We start from the raw sequence: 23739 nt of genomic DNA, 5'->3' as shown, positions 1-23739 counted from the left end.
GTTCCCCTGCTGATTCATTACACACCTCTGCCACAAACAACACACTTGTTTTAAGATTTCAGATAAAGCAATTTTAAGTCTTCGTATCTCAGTAATGGGAAATTAATTTTCATCATGAATAGAATTCCACGAGAATTCCCTAGGACCAAGCATCAATCTGCTCAGTAATGAAACAGCAAATTGACATAGCAAATGATAACAAGTAGGACAGGTAACTGGAATCAAACACAAATCTAAAGTGGTTTTTTTGTGCAGGAAAAGTGGGTAAAATGCCCTTTTTGTAAAGGTATCATTGTGTAAAACAGGACCATAAACATTTTTCAATATATTTTTGTTATTTCCTTATAAACATTATTTTCATGTCACTCAGAAACTTAAACCTCATCTTGCCAAAGTGCTGAACAGGACTGGCAAGATTACTTCTTGGACATTGTCACCGGATTAGAAACCATGACTTTTAGGTAAAAGACACTTGTAGTCTCCACACACTGCACCTGTCTCAGAAGAGCTGACTACAAGGCACTGTGCAGGTACCTTGAAAAATGTGCTGCTGTGTCCATCAACAATTTCAGTAAACATTGCTGACATTAATCATTCAGTTAGAAAGGGCAGAAAGTGTATCTTGGGTTAGCCTGAAACCCAAAAATGTAACTTTGGAATAATCTCATTTCCTGGTGTGAGTCTGCCACAAAGACAGTGGAGTGAAAACTACTGAAGTTTTTTCCAGATTACAACTGAAGTCAACCAGTTAGACTCTTGCCTAATGAACAGGGGACAGGCTTCAGACATTCAATGCCCCTCCCAAGCACTTCTGAAAAAGCAAGAAGCAGCAAGAGCAAAGTAAAGCCACCACTTCTCATGAGTCTCCCCAGGAATGAACAGAATGCCCAAATGAGCTCAATGAGCCTGGATTTGTTTTGTTGCAATTGAACATTTTGTGCCAAGTGTATCATTTAAGGATTTTCGTTTCATTAGACCTTGCAGAGATAATTTAAGGTACGCATTTATTACATTTTCTCAAATACAGCTTATCATTGAAAATGAAGCACTTGGAGTTGTAATGAGAAATTTGTTAACATGTCATTTTTGACATGTGAATCCTAATCTGTCACAACACAATCAGTCCTATGTGATTCTGCACGGGCTGAAAACACAATCTTTAAAAAGAAGAAAATATGCAAGAAGATGGAGAGATGATGTACAAAAGCATATATTGATGTACAATATATGCTTGTCCCAGAAGCAGACAGCTAAAATCAACTCAAGTAGTGTTGAATTCAGTCTAAAAATAAAATTTCTGGGTAGAAGCAGATGACCTTGGACTCCTATTTAGGCAGCACTGTCATCAAGAAAACAGGTATTTAAGCATGGGTAAATGATATTGCTGGGGAAAAAGTTGGAATGGATCCGGCCTCTTTTCGATAGAGACTTGATGGCATTAGCTTGCACCTTGGATTACTTGGGCTTCCTGGGGCAGCAAAAATTTGCTTGATTTAGTTGCTTGCCGTCTTGGTCTTTTATCTTATGTAGTAATTTCATTCTCCGTAATGCTTTACTCTGCTACTAGGAGAAAAACCAATGACTTAAAGTCTGAAGTAAAGAAATGAGCTTTGCAGTCACCAAAAGAGTCCAGCCAATATCTCTTGCAGACATTGTTGTATTGTTTAAACTGTAAATTGTGATCTGGTGAGGTTAAAAACAGGAATGTCTTTCCATTAAAAAAAAAAAAGAAAAATGGAAGAAAAAATGGACTTAAGCATTTTTCATAGAAACTCTCTAAAAGGAGGTACTTCTTTAAGGCAACTTTTGTATTTCATAGTTAATGACAATTTACCCCTTGTGATTCAATAATCCCATTATCATCTACCACTATATAATATTCTTGGATGAATTTCTCTGTGATCTCTTCAGTGTACAGATTCCATTTTCTCCTCATGAACTTTTAATAATAAAAGCTATTGTAGAAATCATAAGAATTGTACTGCACCTACATAATGATTTTAATAAAATTACTTTCCAGATAAACTTACTTTTATGTACACTTTATATCAAAGCTGAATGACTCAGTGGAAACTTGAGTGTGCTTTAGCTTAGGCTTTTAGAGATAAAAAATATCATGTTCCTGTGCTAGAATACACAATCATTTATGCTACCAGTGTGGGAAGGTCTGCTAATTGATCACTTTGAAGACACAAATAAATTAGCTCAACACTAATAGGTTCTAAAGAAATACTTGCAACCTTTTTCTTCAAAATCCTCTTGAATCCTTTCAGTGCTACCCTTTTACTCTGGTATTCCTACACAACTACAATATTAAATTGCTCAGACACAAATACACAAACAACGAAATTCACTTCTCTGCATCAGAGATATTTTTTTTCCCAGGGACAATAATAGTGAAAAATTTAGACATCTTGGGGCACAGTAAAAAGTTTTCAAGGATTCATTAAAGTAAGCCCGCAAACAAATAAATTATATTTTCCACTGGGATAGCAGCTTTTTGTAGACAACATCGGAACACATGCAAATGTCTCTCTGAGATCACAGAATTACAAAATAATTTAAGTTCAAAGACACCTCTGAAGGTCATGCAGTTCAATCCCTTGTTCAAAGCAGAGCCAGCCTCACAGTTAGGTCAGAATGTTCGTGTGGTTAAATACAGCAGTATGATCTCTGCAAGGAGCACTTAAAGTAAATGAACTGGGACTCTGGTTAAAATTTCACTGAGGCTTTGCCATAAAATGTATGACCCACTTGGGGCCTGAATCCAGTGCTCACTAAAGTCCATGGAAAAACTCCCATTGATACCAATAAGCTTTGGATTGGTCCTTTTGTGTCCTGACTCTATATTTGTGAAGTAAAAATGACAACAAACTACAGGATAATAATATTTTTCTATTGCTGTTGGGTACAGTGAGGATGAATTCAACAGACGTCTGCTGGCTACTTGAATGATGCTTCCTTTTACTCCCTTGTCTTCAAAGCCACACTTATATTTAGATTGATCTTTCCAAGGCAGCTATATGGTCCCATTACTGTGTATCTGAAGAGCTCACAGCCTTTAATGCTTTTATCCTCCCAGCACCCCTCTGATACAGTGCTGTTCTATTATCTATGCTTTACTGATAGAGAAGGGAGATAGTAAAGCTCAGACTGGTTCCAGTGGGAATAAAATGCCTGCTTACCTTTATATCTGCACATAAATGGCTTACCCAAGGTCATTCAAGTAGTCTGTGGCAGAGTGAGTGTCCCTATGTTTTGAATTCCAGGTGAGACTCCTCTGTCTAAAACAGAGGGCTTTTTTCCCAGAATTCACAGCTGCAGCTGTGAATAAGGCAGCCATTGGAAAAAAAACATAGCCGGTTTGAAAAGGAGAAAAAAATATTAGAGTGTAATTACCTAAAGAAAGTGTAATGGGGCTGGGGTGGGGAGGGGTAGAAGCAGGGGAAACACTATTATTTAAAAAAATGGTCATTTTATAAAAGTGCACTTTTCAAAAGTTCCAGCTGTGCTGAGATGGCTATCATATGAAAATCTGGTGAGGAAGGAGTTTCAAGCTTTCATGATGTCCTGCTGTAAGATCTCTTTGAGATTTCCCAGTCAGTGGAAAATTAATGGTGGAGTCCAAAAAGAAGGTGGTATAATCATCTGATTAGGCAGCCAGGATCAGGCTTTTAGAGCGGACAAATGAGCAGTGGTGTGACAGGAAAGAAGAGAGACATATTTTCAGAAGGTTATAGCATAGATATGTAGGACATATAGAACAGAGAGTTTTTTACATGGTTCTCTTTCAGTGGGCACTTAAATTTCCTAATGAATGCCTTTAGGTGTGCAACCCCAGTGGCATCCAAAATAAACACTACAGGAAGTCTAGGTCTACTCCAAAGCATCACATGCCTCTGGAAGTTTATGCTTTGCTGAGGGCATGAGCAGTGAGAAGGAAAAACTTGGCAGATACTGGTTTAAGTCACCCATATTCATCTGGTGAGCCATCACTAAAAGAAGCTATAGTGAACATTTTATCCATACAACAGGATAAATAATGATTTAACATACTTATGTAAGTTCCACAGTCCCAAAATGACAATGTCTAGCTCTCCTCTTTGTACAACAAAGCAATACTCTTAACATTGTAGCAGCAGGAATTTCTGGATTGGTTTTGTTTCTTTCGGTCATGGAATAGTGTGTAACCTGAGTAAGTTCGGAGAAGATTAAAAAATGGTGGAGAGCAGTTGGTAGACCAGATGATTGTGTCACCATTCAGAGGGATGCTGAGAAGCTGGTGGAATGAGAAATCAAGAACACTGCATTTCAGCAAAGGACACATGAAGATCTGCACTTGGGTTAGAGAGAACCCCATGCAGCAGCACTGGTTTGGGGCAGAGCAGCTGGTAAGCAGCTTTGCAGAGAAAGACAGCTTCCCAGTGGGAGGAAAGCATGGACTTACTGGAGTGAGTTCACTGAAGGGCTGCAAAAATGATTTAGGGAGCAGAGCATCTCTCCTGTGAAGAGAGGATTGATAGAGCTGGGAGTGTTTATCCTGGAGGGAGAAGACTGAGGAAGGTCTGTGATTTTCTAAGGGCACAAGGACTCTTCTCAGCATAGCTACAGCTGTGGGATAAAACCTGGAAAATTAAATCTGAATATAGAAGAAACAGTTTGTGGAAATTCACTCCACATATGAAAAAGAAACTGGAATTAGGATTAGGCTGGAATTAAAGTGGCTTGCTGAGATGCATTGTGTCATTTCCAGTATGGCAATAGTATTTCACCATCTGGATGGCCAAGTTTATGGCTTTAGTTCATTACAGAATATGAACTATTGCCATACTAAAACAAAACCCCAATAAACTTTGAGGCAAGAGAGAAATAAAAGAAGGATAAAAGTCAATGGTGTTCAGTGGAACTGAATGCCTGATCTTTGGAAATACACCTGGGCTTTTTGGCTTTGCAACAATTTGCACTTGTAAAGTTAATCATATTTTTGTGACTAAATCTAGTTTCACTCCATAATGCTGAGCTGCACCATGTCAGCTTGCTGGCTACGTTTTTGAAGGTCTTTGTGCTACCTTCCATCTTTCTGGTAAAAAAATCCTTGCTTTATTGATTTGGTGTCTATAACTCGAGTTCTAGGTAGAGGTCAGGATGAGTAATGTTCTTTTAGATTTTTAGCACTACAGCTAAACATTGACAAAGTTGGAGTTTTAGCTTAGCTCTGAATTGGGCTAAAAACTGTCAGGTTCCTAAACCTGTCCACAAAGACTTGAAAGGCAGCTGCATTCTGAAAAAAACCCCATTATATATAACTAATAGGATAATCAGGTCCTGCTCTTAATCTACTTAATTAAATGTGATGCAGAATGCACTATTGTCATTCTACAGAGTTACACTGCACAAGCAGGCATCAGGGGATGTCTGTAGTGCCTCTCTAGCTGCCAGTCCCACAGGCCTCGTGTGCTAATAATGAAACATAAAATTGCAATGGTGACTCAGATGTCAGGCTTGATATGGAAGTCCAATTTGAACAAAGGACTGAAATGTCTGTAAAGAAGGTTGTATTTAGAGTCTTACTGGGAAAGAACAAGACTCTTATATAAAGGAATATGACATACTTGACAATAAAAAAGAGCAGTTCTATTTTCCAAATTTCAGACAGGGTTTTCCTGGTCTTGTAATGGCTTTCTAGTGTGGAGAAGTAAAGATCAAGGAACATGTACAGAACATGCAGAATTGTGGCCTAAGTGCCATATGCAATATTCCTTGCAGAATTCAAATGGGAAAAGACTGGCAGTGAAAAAAAGGGCAGAGAGGATGAAGGCTCCATTGTGCTGTTCTTATCATTAGGAAACAGAAATGGCTGGAGAGGAGGAAGCTGCAGTCAGCAAAATGGTATAATTAGGCTAAGATGCTGCCCTGTGCAGCCACACAGGCTGTATGAATCACTTCAGTGGAGGGAGCAGTCGGAGCACTTAATATTGCTATCGATGCAAACAAGTAAAGCTGCCAAAGTTTTGCATTGATGGGATATATAAATAGAGTACTGGAATGCTCAGGCCAACTCTTCCAGCAAAAACCATCCAAACAAACCCTCAATTCTATCAAAAACCCAACACACAGCACAGACTAATTCCAGCACTGCAACATCTCATGAATCAGGATTATATTTAGTAGAACCTACCTGTGACCTTGCCCAAGGTGAGTGACTTAATGGCCTTGAAATCAATCTCAGAAAAGTTGTGTTTGAGTTTGAGAACTTGATCAACCTGGAAAAGGTCAATAAAATTACTTCAGTACAACAGCACATGGACACTCCTAGATCTCATTGTACTGCAAACTTTTGGGAATGTTCTCAGCTGCCAATCTGTTAATTCTGCCCCCAAGCGTGATTCAGTTTCTAAAGATAGCAAAGTGGATGTGCTTTGATTTTAGCATGAGAAGCTGAAAAGCATACCAGAATAGTCATATAAAGGACTTTGAAGAAACTTCCCCTGCAGAAAAGCTTAAAATGTTTGACCCTGAAATCCCCCTGCTTCCCAAAATCCATGTCTAGTCACTTCAAAATACACTCAAAGGAGGCCACTATAGCAATGTATTGTGAAGAATTAGTTCTGCACAGAAGAAAACCACAGAGCAGCAGACAATAGAAGACTGGTATTTGAGGAAAACCCTGGCTTTTAGCATAACCCTTCTTCTTAGATAATGAGGCCTACCCACTGTAGTTGTGTGATGTGTGATTTTACCACCCAGAGATGGAAACTGCAGAGAAAAAAAAATGCAGTGCTGTGTGTTTCTATCTTTTCATTCTATTCCTTAAGATGCAACCCCCTCTATAGACTCTGCCACCCTTCCTTGTTAAATGAATTTTGCCCAGATCTAGCCAACCTGTTTTGCAATATGGATGGCTATAATTAACCTTAGAAGAAAAGCAGAAGGAGCAGCAAAATGGTTCTATTCTTCCTGCCTTGGAAAAACAGGTGATGCAGGGGAACAAGGCAGAGGAGGGGTTTTGTCCCTCATGAGGTTGTCACACTCAGCATGGCTTGCTTCTAGTTTCTAGGATAGGGCACTGCCATCTACATGGTGACTGCACCCTGCATTCCCTCAGCTTTTCCTTTTCTGTGAGAGGATAAGGCAGCTGGGGTCACACTCTCCCTTGGGAAACATACCCTAACCGAACCTAAATTCCTCAGCTTTTTTCTCCCTTTTGCAGCTTTTCCATGATCCATACGGTGTGTTTCAATGGGGACTACAGATCACACAGACATTCCTAAGCCCCAGAACCACTCCAGTGGTCCAGATGAACTTCTGGCCAAAGGTGTTTCCTAATTCACAGTTTTTCAGAAGCAAGGGAAGGACTTTCCAATGGAAAACACCACTGTTGGTCACTCTTTGAATAAGGTCCAGGTGGAGCTCTGCTTGAAGCTACAGGGCTGTTCTGCTGTTGAATCAGTGAGAAACCTTTGCCACTTGCCAGTGATCAGGCATTGAGATCAGGGAGTCTGACTCCCAGAATTCATAAATCATACAATGGTTTGGGATGGAAGGGACCTTAAAGACCATCTCGTTCCAGCCCTCTTGCTGTGCACAGGGACACCACCCACTGATAGACCAGGGTGCTCAGAGCAACCTGGCTTTGAACACTTCCAGAAATGAGAATCCACAACTTCTCTGAGCAACATGTGCCAGTGTCTGTTCCCTGAATTGTTATTTAACACCCAGCATAAGCCATGGCATACCTGAATGACGAGCTCTCTGCCTTCCCTGTTAATCCTCACACGGTGCAGCTCTCTGTTGGCAAAATTTCCAGAGTCAATGGTGAAAATAAGGAGCCCATCCTTACTGAGCTTGTATCGGACCTGTAAGCTTCCTTAAAAGCAGAGAAAAATTGTACATATAAAACCTGTGTCAGTAATGTGATATCATCCAATAACTCAGCACAACAAATAACTAATTTTCTTTTTATTGCCATGGAGTAACAAGGTTAGTAAGTCAAGAAGAAGGCCGAAAGAGTTCAAGCTGTAATGAAAAGTGTGAAGAAAATAATGCACTGGAGGAGCTTTCCTTCCTACTGGGTTAACAAACTGCTATGGAAACACATAACTTAATGAGTAACTAAGTATATCAAAGGAGAGCGTGTCTGTCTGCAGGTCAGACATTGAGCACTGCCACAGCTGATCTACATCATCCTGCAAGGGATCACTTCCAGCAGAGGGCATGCAGGGCTTGCACTGCTCTGCTAAACTACTAATGCTGGGTTTTTATCATTTCTTTTCATCCAAATGTAACAGACAACACAGAAGACAGTGACAACTGTAAGAATTATAACTTAATTCCAAACAGTTAAAGACCTGTACTAACATTATCATTTATATGAAATAAAGAAGTACTTTTACTTCTGCCATATTTGAAGCAATTAATGTAATTCATATAAAAATGAATGCCAAACATCTCATTCAATCTTGCTATCAAAAAAAGCACCATGACTTCTGATAAATAACAGTACCATAACAAATCAAAATGCACAAGGAGATGAGGAATCCAGTATGAATTTAAATCCTTCAACAAATGACTACAGGAAATGTAAATAGATGATAAATATAGATGATATAGATATATAGATATATATACACATGGAGCTACATATGGCATAATCTAAAAGAAAAAGGATCTATTCTGGTAAAATCTTTTCAAGCATACTTTTCTGGGAATTAAGTAGCAGAGAAAAAAAACCACCTGAAATTTCTGAACTCTTTTTATGCATCAGCAACCAAAATTCATGGAACCGTAGTACCATAGAGTTCCAAAGCTTTTCTGGTGCTATTTTAAACTGTCTCCAAAGAGAAAATAAATGCTGACAGCACCCCAACCCTGAGAAATGGTCCTGCATTTATTCCCTGTTATGAAAATTGCCAGGAATTTTTCCACCTCTACGCACCTCAATGTGAAGTTGGTAGTCCTTCAAGATGGAATCCCTAGTCCAGTTAAAATCATTCCCTCTCCTTTTCCCTTGCCAGGATGTTTCCCCCCTGAGAGCTGTACTTTAAAAAAAAAAAGTTTTACAAAATTCTGTATGTCCCAGATGAGCACTGACACTCTCTGGGATTTGTAGGACAGAAAAAAAAAGCTTTCAACATCAAGAGGGAAAATGAGAATGAACTACTAGGATGAGGGCTTTTTAGCTGATTGAGAAGTCTGCTGGACCAGGAGAAATTTTAAAGTGAAAATAAAAAAAAAAGCAATGAAAGACATTTGAATTCTCACACATAGCTATGGACATTAGAGGGGAATTTGTGAAGACATCAAGGTCAGTAAAAGCTCCTAAATTATTCAGTGTGATATTATAGGTCCCAGTTCAACTGCCCCAAATCATAGTGAACAGCTCCCAGCTCTCACTGCATAGTGAGGAGGCGCTGTCTGTCACCATGACTGTCACACTCAAAGGTCCAAACCTAAATCACCATCACATTATCTGGTACTGAGTGGAAGATGCATCAACAGGGATTAACAGTGTAAACATCTTAGAAACACTTTAGAAATACATGAGAAAAGAAGTCCAAGTGCAAGAAAGTTCTTCAGATTTGCTCTGGGCAGTGGGAGAACTGATAGAAAGTAAAAAGGTTGACTGACCCTGCAGAACACAGCCAAGATGACCACACAGAGTAAGCTGGAACAAAAATATGGCAGTCTAACAGACTGGTCCAAACTAAAAATCATGTCTCAGCAGAAGCTCTTTATAGGCTGTCTCTTACCTGGAGCCTTTAAAAGGGATGTAAAGCAGAAAATGGAACAGGGCCTGGGTGTGGTCTGTGACCTTAAGTTTGTAAATGTGAAAAAAACTTCTCTGCTCTTTTTGAAGGCTATGAACACACATGTGTATAAAATTATAATTATGTATGCAGGTGATCAACAACAACAACCAGCACATCTGTGTTCAAAGGGAGCCAGCATGACATCCAGGCTCTCAGCTGCAGCAAGCAGGGATTTAACCATTGACTTTGTCACGGAAGCAGTGATTTTAAACCAGAAACCATCTGTTCCATTTTTTGGGAGACAATGGAGGAGGCTCTTGGCATCCATTGAGAACAGATCTTACTTTCTAAAGTGGTGCAATCTCACATTAAATCATGTAAAGAGATCGGTGAATGGAATTTTATTTTGTCAAATTGTTTTGAGTTTCAGTGGCAACTCTTTTTTATGGACAGCTGCTCTTCAAAACTATTGAATTCAAGTTGGCATTTTGCCTGGGGTCAAATATGTATTAATATAAACCAGAAGTACATGACCTTATCTACCATGGTGCTTTCCAATTTTCACCATTGTAGATGAGAGCTAATTTTGCCTTGCATTCAATACTAAAACTTCTGTGTTCTGATTACAGAATAATTTTCCCTGCAGATTAAATTGCCATTTTATTACTTGACAAGCAAAATAAATGGATTGGTAATTAGGATTATTATTAAGAATTTTATTTTGTCCTCTGAATTTTGATTATCTGGTCCACTGACTTTCTCCATCACATCAGCCCAGTGTCAGAAACTGCAAATGGAAATCAGTGCATAAACCAGCTCTGTTCTCCTTATTCTTTATTTTGCATCATTTTTGCCTCACATCAGGAGTTCACACTAATCATGAGCAGTGTAATTTCTGTCAGTCTTGTTGCAGTTGAGCCTGTCATCCTTTTCAGCTCTCCATGTCTGAGCATGCACACCTGGAGTGTCATAATGCTCAAGCAATGCACAACCAGTTGCATTCCTTCTCTAATGCACGTTGAATTGCTGGAGCAATTGTTAAGTCAATAAGGGAGAGAGAGAAAGGAAAAGAAAGATATCCTTCTTTTGGCCTTGGGCTGGAAAATTTTAGTGGGCTCATTACCCCAGCAGTATTAGGTAAGAGTAGATTCACACATGATTATTGTAGTTATCCATCCCCTTCAGCTTTGAATTCTGCCCTTAGAGCAGCCTGAGAGGGGGGCAGGTTTAGCTTAGCCACAGAGTTACCGAGCACAGCACGGCTTCTTTTCAGCACTTCCTGAGGAAAGGATTCCACGTGGGCTGCCATGCTGCTGGGATGAGACCAGTGCCAGTGTCAAAGCTGGCTCGCTGCACATCGCTGTGGTCCTCAGTCTGCAACCTGCAACACTAAAATCCACGACTGTAGGGCTGAATGACATCGCCCTGATGATATCAAACAGCTAAGAGCCATTTTAACAGGATTCCTGGGGGTTCCCTTGTGCAGAGGGAAGTCCTGGGAAACAGAGACCAAAGGGCATGATTTATGCCATCCCATGCTGGTGACTAAGTCTGAGGTGGCTTTTCTGAAACAAAAAGCTCCCAGGACACTCTTTCGATGATGATGGAGGCCAGCACTTGTACTTGCTAGAAGAACACTAATGATCAGTGCCAGCATAACCAACCTCCAGGCAGCTACAGGAACAGCACGGTGCCTTCAAACTGCTTCTTTTTTTCTGAGGATGAGCTGCTGTAGCAGCTCTTATGTATAGTGGTAATAAGGATACAAAACTGGTTAGAGATTTCAAAGTGTTCAGTCTGAAGAACAAAAAAAAACCAAAAAACCCAGACTGCACAGTGTGAAGAAATAGCGTGGCCATGGTGTTACATATTCTATGTCCCAAGCCTGTGCTGATTGAACATGTCAACAGGAGAGCTGCCTTTCTTCTCTCTGTGTCTACAGCAGCGTCTGAGCGGAATGTCAGAAATAATCTGTTGGCTTTGTGGCCTATGCCCACCGACTTTACATTCATTCTGGACTGCCAAAGCTGGTGTTGAAAATCAAATAGTAATTTTTAAATCATCACCCAGAAAAGGGAAAATGTTACACAGTGTTCCAGCTCAGGAAAAGACTCCCTTGTTTGAAAGACCTCAGCCAGTGCTAGGTATTTGGCAGCAAGATTAAAACAGCTTTGCAGAAAAGAGAAGTTGATTATCAGGAATTTGGTCTGTAAATCCATCATTCTTAAGTCAAATTCTTGTCACACATGTCACCAGGACCACAGGTCTTGTGTCATTTCATCTTAAAGGACCAAACAGCAAGGAAGGGAATGGCATCTGTGTGAGTCTGAGACTTCTCTGCAGGACCTTTATTTATGGAAACCGGTTTTAAACGAGCCCAAATTAAACCAAATTACTCTCGCCAACTTCAACAGCACTTCTTAATGACTTAAACTGGCTGGAGCAGCTGGTGAGACATCTTGCTCTGCTCAGAAAAGCTGAGGTTAATTCAGGGAGCACATTTGGGTGGCACATGTAAAACATACAAATTTATCACCATAGTGTAGCATCATTTATACATTTAAACCAGGGCAGCTGACAGCTCTGACTTGGGGTAAATGTGTATGTATGAAATAGTGAAACACTGCATTAAATAAAAGGGCATTGGACAAGCCCTCCATGTCTTGCTGCTTCAGAGTCACCCAGAAAAGTGTTTAGGAGTAACAAAACTTCTTGCAGCTGTCTCAAATTGGCAGTCACCCTTGTTGGACAGCTACACTTCAACTACACTACCACATGCATTCTCCAGACTCACCCAAGCTGTAGCTGAAAGAGAAAATAATTAAGGAAAGCATAAATTAAACAAAGGGTGGAATATATTAGTGAGGCTACTGATGTAGCAATTCTGAAAAAAAAAATTTTAAAAAATGAAAGCATTGGCTTAAAAGCCATTTGCAACTCATGAGGTATAAATGCTTGCTCACTCCTGACTGCAGAACAACACATGATTCTTTTCAGTCTTCTCTACCACAAAATATATCTCTAGGAACTTGCACAGTTTCAGTGCGGCAGTGTCCCTCTTCATAGCCTAGATATTTAAAAATGAACCACTGTTTTCTCAGTTAGGAGCAGCTGGCTTGGAAACATGTTCCTTAATTAGCAGCTTCTCCCCAGGGATATTTACTCAGTAGATTTACTCTCCATTGGAAGTGCTGCTGGTGATTTTAAGAACAGAGCCCATCTCTTTAGTGTCCAGTGGCATTTAACTAAGAAAGTACTTGCATTTATTTAGGAGGTGGCTCTTGCTATTTGTTTTGCATGGAAAAAACAAAGAAAAAAACTGTTGAACATGTTTGCTGATTTCACTACTCAGCTATTACATTTGCTTAGACATTACTGTTTCATAGGGTTTAAAAGAAAAATCCACCACTCAATTTTTTGCAGTCTCTTCCTGTAATAAAAATAGGAGATTATTTGAATGCCTCTCACTCAATGCTTGAGACATTCAGGACTCAAGGATCATATCCAGGCCATCCTCTATTTAAGAAACAAAAAAGAAAGAAAAACAACACTTGCTCTTCACATTGCATTTCTTCAACTTAGGAGAAAACACACACTGCAAAAGGAGCCTACCTGGAGGCCCATGACCTCAGTTCACTCTACAATCCTGCTAGACAGCTGGACCCAGATTGAGATTGTCACTTAAACATCAATAAATGTAGCTGGTTCCCTTACGTGACTGAGAAATGTGTTTAACCTTCACAGACATCTCATTCCCACCAGCTGCCAGTTGGCTGAACACAGACTGACCAGCAATTAACAAGGAATGGGCAGATGCTTCTTGCTTCAAAGGCAGAAAATATAGCAAAATCTAAAAAATTACCCAGAGGACCACAGTTAGAGCTCATGATGTACACACTGAGTGGCCTAAACACAGAACTTATGGCAGTGACTTTAAGGGGACCTCTTATCTGAACAGAACAGCTCGTGTACGGGCTAACCCATGCATGTGGGAAAGTAATAAACACTCTCCATCCAGTTCAGCCCATGGGTAAGCATACACAGTGGTGCTTTTATGTACCCTGGCGGTGATAGACTCTGCCACAATTTGGGATCAACCAGTTTGATGGCTGCTGACAAACATATTCCTTCTTTATGCCACAGTTTATCCACTGGTAAAATACATAAATGCTCATCCATTGGAAAATGGCATGAAAACTCTGAGGCAGGAGCAATTTAAGAAACCCATTATTAGCCATCATTATCTCTACATTCCTAGGTATTTCTTTTTGGTGAAGGAAGTGTTTATTGTTTCTTTTACAAAGTGATGCAACATTAACTATCTTTTTTTTCCCTGAAGGTGATTGAATAAAAAGATGAAGAAGAGAACTGAGGGTTTCAGTTGCAGTTAAACCTCTCTGAAAAAAAATGCTTTCTGATGGTAAGGTTTATTCTAGTAAATTTTACCACCATACCTTTCCTACAGACTCTGAAATTTTAAACACTTTTACTTTAAGACCCTTAACAAAGGCTATCACAGAAACATAGAATGGGTTGCAAAGGACCAAAAGATCACCTAGTTTCAACTTCCCTGCCATCTAGAGGGACTTAGGAAGGGATACCTTTCATTAGACCAGGCTGCTCAAAGTCATATCCAACCTGGTCCTGTACACTTCCAGGGATGGGTATCCAAAAATTCTCTGGGCAACCCATTCCATAGCCTCAGCACCCTCACAGTGAATTTCTTCCTAAAATCAAATGTAAACCTGTAAAACACCCTCTTTCAGTTTGAAGCCATACTACCCTTGCCCCATCACTCCATACCCTGGTACGTCCCTCTCCAGCTTTCCTGTAGCCCCCCTCTAAGCACTAACTCTCCTCAGAGCCTTCTCTTCTCCAGGCTGAACCCCATCTCTCTCAGCCTGTCTTCACAGGAAGGGTGCTTCAGCCATCTGACCTTTTCTGTAGCCCTCCTCTGGACTCGCTCCAACAGGACCATGCCCGTCTCATGCTGGGACCCCAGAGCTGTTTGAGTGCTCCAGGTGGGATCTCACTACAGTGGAGTAGAGGGGGAGAATCCTCTTCCTCGACTTGCTGGCCACACTGCTTTGGATGCAGAGACCATGCAGGGTCTGGTTGGCTTTCTAGCTTGTGAGATCACACTGCCAGGTCATGTTGAGCTTCTCATTAACCAAAGCTCCCAAGTTTTTTCCCCAGGGCTGGCCTCAGCCCAGCCTATACATGTGCTTGGGATTGCCCAGTCATGCTCAGGACCTTGCATTTAGCCTTGTTGGACTTCATGATATGCATCTGTGTCATACTTTTGGACCCGATACTCACATCTCTGCTCAAATCTCTCTTTCTGTCTTTAAACACACACTAATGGATGCTAATTGTCTCACACTCAGACATTCAGGAGGCCCCATGGCTTACCCACCTTTGTATGAAGAAGAATCTTGCCAGGCTTCCATCTCCCTCTATACATTTTACTTAAGACTCGCAGAGCAGCCAAGATGGCAGGAAGAGTTTTTATTCTCTACCCACTGATTGGAATTCAAAGTATCACCCTATGAATTTTATTCCAAAAGTTCAGCCTTGCTTTGCAAATTGTGCATCATTAATGCTGTGTGAACAGCTCTTGGGGAAAAAAAAACCAAAACAAAAAACAGGCCTGTTGTTGTGATACCCTGAGAAAGTCATCCCAGCCTGCCCTCACAGAGATTCTGTCTCACAGTTTCCATTTTTCCTAATATCTTTTAACCATTCGTCTTTCCATTTTGGCTGTACAGATGCCTGTTCAAGCAAGGACTTGTGTCATGCCGACCTAACAAATAGCCCTTATGTTCAGCAATGAGAACACAGAAAAAAGATGGTATGAACAGGAAAAAAAGAAGCAATTTGAGCCCTGCATGATGCCTGAGCAGAAGAGTGAGCAATAATCTTTTAGACAAAACTACTGAGAAGTAATCATATGCTTCTTCTAAAATGTCCTTTTCATTCTTAACTCATAACACAGGCAGCACAGAACTTTGTGGATTAATGGCTTTCTGAGGTTAGTGATGCCTGTTTATGTTGAGCTCTAGGGGAACTGCCTGGCTGATCAGGAATCTCTGGGAAATTTTCTGCTCCTCTGACCAGCAAGTCGATCTAAGGATTGCCTGTTTCATGGGTTATGCCAGTCTGTGAATGGAGATGTTGGATCCTTTAGTGAGTGACCTCCTGATTATAGCAAAAACTAGCTGCAACCACTGGGATACAAAGAATTGACTCATGGTCTTAAGTCATCTAATGGGAAAAATTAGAAGAAGAATGAATAATTTACCTAGTAAAAATCCTTTTGCGAGAACCATATAATAGTAGCATTGTAATGACTTTTCTCTACTAAAATATATGCTTACACATATAAACTTCCAGTAATCTACCTTCAAATGCATACTTTTCTGATTTTTCACAAAACCATGGAATGGCTGAGGTTGTAAGGGATCTCTGGAGAACATGATGTCCATCCCTGTCCCACTAAAAAGACTCTTCAAGGGCAGGTCAACTCTCCAGGGCCATGTCCAGATAGCTTTTGAATATATCCAAGGATGGAGACTGCACAATTCTCTAGGCATGATGTGCCAGTATTCAGTCACTCTCACTCTTAAGTCTCATGTTTTGGTTTGTGCCTTTTGAGTGGCCTTGCAATGACATCTTCCAGTTCTCTCAGCACTTGTGTGTGCATCCCACCAGGACCCATGGATTTATGTGTGCCCAGTTTGCTTAGTGCCCATTCCCAGATCTGATCCTCTTTTACCAAGTGTACATCTACCTTGCTCCAGACTTTTGCCCTGCAATTCCTGAAGGCCACTCTCACTTGTAAAAACTAGGACATAAATACCCAATTCCACCAAAAAAGGCAAGAAGGAAGGAATCACCTTTTCATGATGCAGACAGGATAACTCATATGCTGATACTATATGGAAAAATTAACATGTTAATAGGGATACCACATACAAGACAGAGGAGGAAATTTGTTTGGACTCAGCCTCAGTCTTCCGAGTATGGGACTCCTGATGAGTACAAACAGCTACACTGCTCCAAGGCAGCACTTAAATCAATGTTCTGCTGGACTACAGTGCTTAGTACACAGCTTAGTCTGTCCACAACACAGATAATCTTAAATTAAAAGTAACTGAAAATAGACACCTATCAATTTTCAAGGATAAATCTTTCAATAAAAGGAGTTCTGAAATACCCTTCTTTCAGAAATACTCAAGAGCATATTTATATACATATACATACACACAATATATGGAGCATCTATTCAGACAGGACCCTCTGCCTTTCCTCTCATTCCTTCCAGGACAGTTCCAGGGAAATCCAACAATAAAAATGATTTATCAGCTGGAAAATATGAACTAGGAACTCAAGTCTTCTGGGAGATAAACACCTCCTATGAGCAAATGGGAACACAACTTTTCTTCCCAGCCGATTATCTGCAGACAGTGGTCTGGAGTTTTAGGCCAGGCAGCAATAAGTTCTCAGTCAGTCTGTATATAGCCAGAGCACAGATCAATTATTCAGCCTGTTCAACCTTTTCTATGTAATCCAATTACAGTTCCCTTGTTTTCCCTTGTCGGTTTCCAGAACCTCTATTGGCCCTCCAGTATGGCAAAATACTCTTCATGAGTACAAACATGTCCATGAATTCAGCTAATGAGACAGATCTTTCAGTTCTCTCCTCTTGGAAAGCAGAGATAGAGATCTGCCAGAGTCCTTGGCTGAATTTTATGGCAGCTTCTTCCTTCAAGTTAGTTTTGCACACTTACAAATTTAAGGGCCATATGCTAACACAAACATAAGACAGAATTGGGTTTGGATGCCAAGTCCACCTCTTTCCTCAAAGACTTGTTAGTACTGGATTTGAAGTGAAAACTCTAATCAGCACTCCTATTTTCTGTGAAGTGTGCTTACAGCGAGGACACATCTAAGTGACCAGAGTGATTTCTATCAACAGAAGTCTCTCTCTTTAGATAAATAAGCTAAATAAGATAAATAGATCTCCTGCTCCCCCAACCCTGCCTACCATGGTACCAAAGCCAGCTTCCCATTTAAGGCAACTGGGGAAAATTTCTTTTATAGTCATCATCACTGATCAAAGTGTCTCTGGTCCCTCATTCAGTAAATAACATAAGATTTCAGAGGCCAACTGCAACAGTTGCTTGCAGTTATATTTAGAAGACATACATGCTATCTGCCACATAATGGCTGTGAACCAGAGCTAGACTGGGAACAATCCTCAGTCACTCACAGTTACTTGTCTCCTCCACAAAGCTGTCTCCCATACTTCCCAACAGGACTTTGTTTCCTGTTCCTGCTCTGTTAAAAGTAACTATATCTGAACCTTGTCACCATTTCCCACTTCAGACACATAAACTGTGCAGGTTGTTCAATGCGTGCTGCAAGTCTGTAAGGCACAAGGTGTTCTCAAAAGAGAAGACAACTGCACAAACAATAGAGTAGATGAGAGGGTCTTTCTGAAGCAGTTCGTTCATGTCCCAAAATTAAGACAGGAAAGAAAGTATGGAAAAGGAACCAGAAAAATCACCCTCTGAAATCCACCCAAGTCCTATTTCCCATTTTAGTTTTGACCTATTAGACTTCAGAGTGTACAGTGTGAACAGGATCAAAAGATTCCTTGCCTCGAAGACTGAACTGGATTTTTTGCATCTCTTTTCCACTGAGTGAGAAAAGCTTTGCCTGTTGGAGATGCAGCTCAACATACTTGAAGGCAAAAACAACAAGAAGAATTTACATGCTTTCATTGGAAAAGCTGTTTCTGACTCAGAGACAGGAGGAGATTACAGGAGATTAGGAGTTTATAAGAAAAAATGAATCAGTAGCTTCTCACTGACAATATTTGTTTCTTTTCTTTTTTAGAGTGTTAACTCAGCTTACCTCTGTTACACATTGTGATTTCTTTTCCTACTCACTTCAAATATCAGCTGATTTCAATACTTTCTAGGTCAGGGAAGTGAAGCTGATATAAGTCCTGCTACTGTTTGTTGGGTATAAGGGACTTAAGAATTACTTGAGATGTTTTCCTTTGTACTGCTGTTTTTAACTGTGCCTTTTTCCTTGTCTTTAATCTTTCCTATGCAAAATCAGAGTCTTGCTTTCCAAAAAAAAAACGGAGAACACAGCTCAGTGTGATGGCAATAGATGCTGGAAAGGTGGAAAAAGAAAAAAAAGTACTCAAATTCTTAAATTTCTTATGCGATTAGATAGTAAATACAGATAGTTTTTCAATCACTCTAGCACAGTTTGATATTCTATCTCTCTTCTTTGAAGCTAGCTATCTTCTTTTTTCCTAGATTAGGAATTATATTGTTTCCATGGAGAAAGACAACAAAGCCAAGAATCAAAGACCTGCTAAAGCATTTTTAGACAATAAATTTCATCATATTCATATTGCATTTGAATATTTGCAGGAGGGTAGGAAGAATGAAGAAAGAAGAAATAAAATGTATTTCAACATTCTTTCTTTTAACACTTTTCTCTCCCATCACTTATTACCTTTAGGGAGCAAGACAAAGATAATATTTCAAAGATACTGGTTACTTTGTGAAATCTTATAACTGAAAAAATTTACAGTGAAAAGCTAGCTTGGGAAAGAAAAAAATACTCTTTTCTTGGTAGCATCTTCCCAAGATATGGATAATTTCTTTGGATTGACACACTGAGAAGACTAATTAGAGATGTTTATCCATTTTCTGTAGCTTAGTAACAGGCACTATAATTTGAAACGTCTACAGAAAGAGATATTAAAAATGCCAATCACTGCTAATCTCTTGGATGCGGGGCCAATGGGACTACATGAGCTTTACATGCACACCAACCCATACATGTGTACATGTATATGTATATGTACATATACACACACACATCTATATACAATACATACACATATACATGTAGCTGTAATTTAAAAATCTATGAAAGACTGGAGATGAAAGGAAAATGCTCTTATAGGTATACAATTTTCAAATCACATGTATGATTTCAAGGCATCAGTATTAACTCCTGGTGGAAACAATCCCTAAGTCATCTTTAAAACCATCAGCTTTTGAAACCTTACCTGTAAACTTCTAGGACATGAGCCCATTGATCAGAGGTAAGAACAAACTCTGTGGTATGGAATATGTTTTATAGGTGGAAACTGCTTCTAGAAGTATTAGATATATAAAAATTTACTGAAATCAATAGGTTTTAGGAAATATTTCACACCTGACTGAATTAGACCATAGCTGCCTATACAAGTTCACTTTCATATAAGCCCTTTCATTATACTCTAATTATGAATAATCCTTGCAAACAGTTTCACTTCTTTACTGTCAAATATTTAACATGAGAAGTCAGAAGTAGGAAAAACATTCTTCTCATAGTCACTTTTATTAACTAATACTTTGCCTAATTATTTTGTGAATAATTGGAAAGAGAATAACAGAATAACATGAGTAGTAGCTTCAAAAATAGTTACAAAAGGTGAAGTATTAAATTATACATAGACTGTTCCTACATATTTTTTAACAAGTGGAAAGGGACTTGGGATTATGGTAAGGAGTATTACTCCAGAATTTGTTCACCTCCTAAGTGAGAATGCCCATTCCCATTTCTCCAGGAGCCTAACCTTTATTTAACCAATCAGCTATCCAGCAGGGACCTGCTTATGTCCTACTATACACTGTCAGACTCAGCAAGATTCCTTGAAAGTGAGCCAATAAGAGAGAAGGAATCACACTCACTTTTAATGCTACAAAGGACATTGATATTCATAGTCCAGTAACTTTATGGCAAGCATAAACCTCTTGGAGGAAGAAAGAGTAACATATCTGAACACTATTTTCATTGGAATAATTTCAATTCCAACAAGACTAAAAAGTAAAAGGACATGAAATTTAACGAATTATTCCATTTGGGACAAAAGGCAGAGAATATACATGACTGAAATGACTGTCTTATAAAAATGTCACAAAAGCATGCACTGAGTAATCCTGAAGGAGACTTTCAGGAGTTAACAAAGGTCAGCTAGTTATCTTAATCATCCTTTGCATATAGCGCTACACGTTATAGTCCAGAATTTTGGAGCCTGATATTTCACCAACCCTATAAACAACTGTTACCACCATATTACAAGTGAATAAAAAGAGGTGCAGATCTGAGAAAAGCACCATGATTTGTACTGTCTGACTGTGCTGAGACCTGTGCCACCTAATTTCCACATCTACTGAGTGCCTGTTTGCATCTAAATCAAAGGGAAACGATGGGACATTTGCAGCTGACAAAAGAAAGGTCATTTTCATTGTCTCAAGCTCTGCTCCTGCTGAGCTGCTACAGGACACCCTCATGTCTTGATCCCAACCCCTTCCCCAAGCAGCATTAGAGACCCCCTCCTAGAGTTCCACAATTACAGGTTGCTTATAGTGTATTCCATCAATAAAAGTCAATTGACTCATGTTTTTAAGGTCATTTTAGACTACTCTGGCAGCAATAAAGGTGATTTAAATGGATATTACATTGTGATTAACTTTAGGGCTATTTCCAATTGCCTGAGTGCCATCAAGAGACCTGAGTGTAACTGAGAAGCAGATTCCAAGGTTTCACCTCAGCAGGGGATAACCTCCATCACCCTGGAGCTAGACACTAGAATATTCATACATCTGAAAATCATAAACACATGTCTACAGGAGCAAATTGGAGATGGAAATCTGGGAGTGGACAAGAGAGGGTTAGTAGTCCCACCTCCCTGCCAAAGCTTCACTTGGAGTAGATCTGTTCAGGCAGTTACTATTCCAGTTGCCTCTCCCAGGGATTAGGGTGCCAATCCACTGTCCATGCCAGCCTCAATGCTAGCCACACCACATAACTCAGAGAGAAAATACTGCAAACTCCATGTCACGAATAAATCCTTTTTTTTTTTTCTTATTTTGGAATTTTCAAGGCTTCAGAGTGGTCTGGGTCATTCAGTCAAATCTACATATTCAGCCACATTACATTAACTTTCCTATGGTTCTGCCACAGGCTACTGACTCACAAATAAGCTTACTCATCACTTCCAGTGCTCCAATGCCTGATAACTCTTGGAAAATTCAGATTTCCCCATTTGTCTAGGATGATGTTTGTCTGGCTTGAGTTTTTTGAAAGCACAGCAAGGGCTCAGGAGCCTGAGTTTTACTGAGAAGAAAAAGGCGTAAGCCCCTAAAATCTTTACACATTTTCAAAAAGCACCCACATTAAGTATTTTTAAACAGGAAATGGGTTTACACCTCATGTTTTGGTCAATTAACCTAGAAAACTTTGACATATTCTGGCTTTAATATTTAGACAAAATGGCTTTATTCCATTGAAACAATCCAGTGAGGACCAATACATGTGCAAAAGACAGAACACAAAAGATAAAATTGTAGTGTATTTCTGCACCAAGCGCTCCTGCATATACATGGAATTTCTCATTCCCTTATCTTGGTGGCCTAATGGATCTCACTGTGGAATAAATAGCAAGGAATTACTATTGTACAACTTTGCCAAATGGAAGTCAAAGCACATTTTAAGCCCCAACAACATGATTACTCACAGACTGAATGGGCAAGTGTAGCACTGAATGCCAAATAAAGGGACGTAAACAAGAGTGATGGCCATTTCACAAACTGAACACCATGAAGTTGATAAAGTTGAAGACAGAAATGAACTTAAATCAGTGCAGAATTCTATACTATTTGCTCCTCCAAAAAACCCCCACAAACAAATGAACAAACAAACCAATCCCCCAAAAACTCTGCAGAGTTACACTGGTCTCCCTTGGGTAGCAAATCAAGACTACTCACCATTCTTGGAGAGAATCACAGCCAAATATTCATGAAAGTAGGTGTTGATGTACAGCAGAAGGCTTGGAGTGTGTGCTGTGAGAAAGTTGAATGCAATATTCTCCTTGGACACGACAGCATCCACATAAATCGCAGAGCTTGAGGTGCTTGCATTCTTTGTGACAGGATAAGGTTCTTGGAAAGTATAGGTAACAGAAGTGCCAGCTTCAAATAATGCAGACACCTCTGAAAGCATATAGAAAACAAAGGAATAATTTCAGCTACTTCATTTGCAGATCTCCCAGGCAGGAATGGACCAGAACTAACTGCCTCAGAAGGAGAACATTGCAAAACACCATTGATCTAGCTGACATCACCCTTCCTTCATTTGTTTAACTGTGTCCTTCCTTGCAGATTGTTTGTCTGGCACAGAGAGAGAGACAGTGTATGGGGACATAAACTCAACTATTTCAGTGCTGGAATCAGAATTCCACAAAATGGAACAGCCCAAATGTCTGTCAGCCAAGTAAATGCTTTGTTCACCATCTTCTGACAGTGACATGTAAGGCAATATTTTCTGTCTTGCCCCCAAAATAGATTTGTTCTTTCCAGTGTCCTTTTTAAAGAAATTAATTATGAAAGCAACACTTTGACCAAAGACAGCCAGTAAGGGAAGCTATCTCTGGGAGCACCAAATAAAGAGAAACATCTACCTGTGCATCCTCAGATCCTTAGAACTCATGCTTCTGTTTTTATTAAACAACTAAGCCAATTTACACCAGCAGATGATGCAGCCCACTTAGCAAACCTGTTGCATTTGTGAGGTGGGGGACAACCATGTAAATTAAAAATTCACTCTGCACCTTGCTGTTACTGAGTAGTGATTTTGTTAGTTCCAAAAAGCATGTTCTCTAAATTAGATGTTCCATATTTGCCCTGTTTTTCTCTGGTGTTGACAACATCTCCTATAAGCCACCAGAAAGGTTCAGTGAGGACACATGCACCCAAGACTGAACCTTGCAAATCCGTTTTCTCCTGAATGCTTCATGCTTATTTTAAAAATTTCTTAACGTTTGGATGGGCTGTCGCAGGAATAGAAAAAAAAAAAAAAAAACAACATAAAAAGACTACCTCTTTTTTGTCACATCAACTCTCTAAAACTTTGT

General features: G+C 39.7%; 1 protein-coding gene across 1 annotated transcript in view; it reads right to left on the bottom strand.

Annotated features, from left to right (window-relative positions):
* The window catches only part of CNTNAP5 (contactin associated protein family member 5), a 273054-nt gene that overhangs the window by 17666 nt on the left and 231649 nt on the right, over positions 1 to 23739 (bottom strand). Inside the window, exons 19-21 of the mRNA XM_038143362.1 lie at positions 22595 to 22819; positions 7737 to 7867; positions 6179 to 6263 (exon numbers count right to left, since the gene is read on the bottom strand). Of these exons, the coding sequence (XP_037999290.1) occupies positions 6179 to 6263; positions 7737 to 7867; positions 22595 to 22819 (441 nt within the window). The remainder of the gene's footprint in view (positions 1 to 6178; positions 6264 to 7736; positions 7868 to 22594; positions 22820 to 23739) is intronic.

The sequence above is a fragment of the Motacilla alba genome, chromosome 7, assembly GCF_015832195.1.
Source record: "Motacilla alba alba isolate MOTALB_02 chromosome 7, Motacilla_alba_V1.0_pri, whole genome shotgun sequence".
Lineage (NCBI taxonomy): Eukaryota > Metazoa > Chordata > Aves > Passeriformes > Motacillidae > Motacilla > Motacilla alba.
Note: the sequence above shows the minus strand (reverse complement) of the source record. Positions and strands in the feature narration are given on the sequence as shown.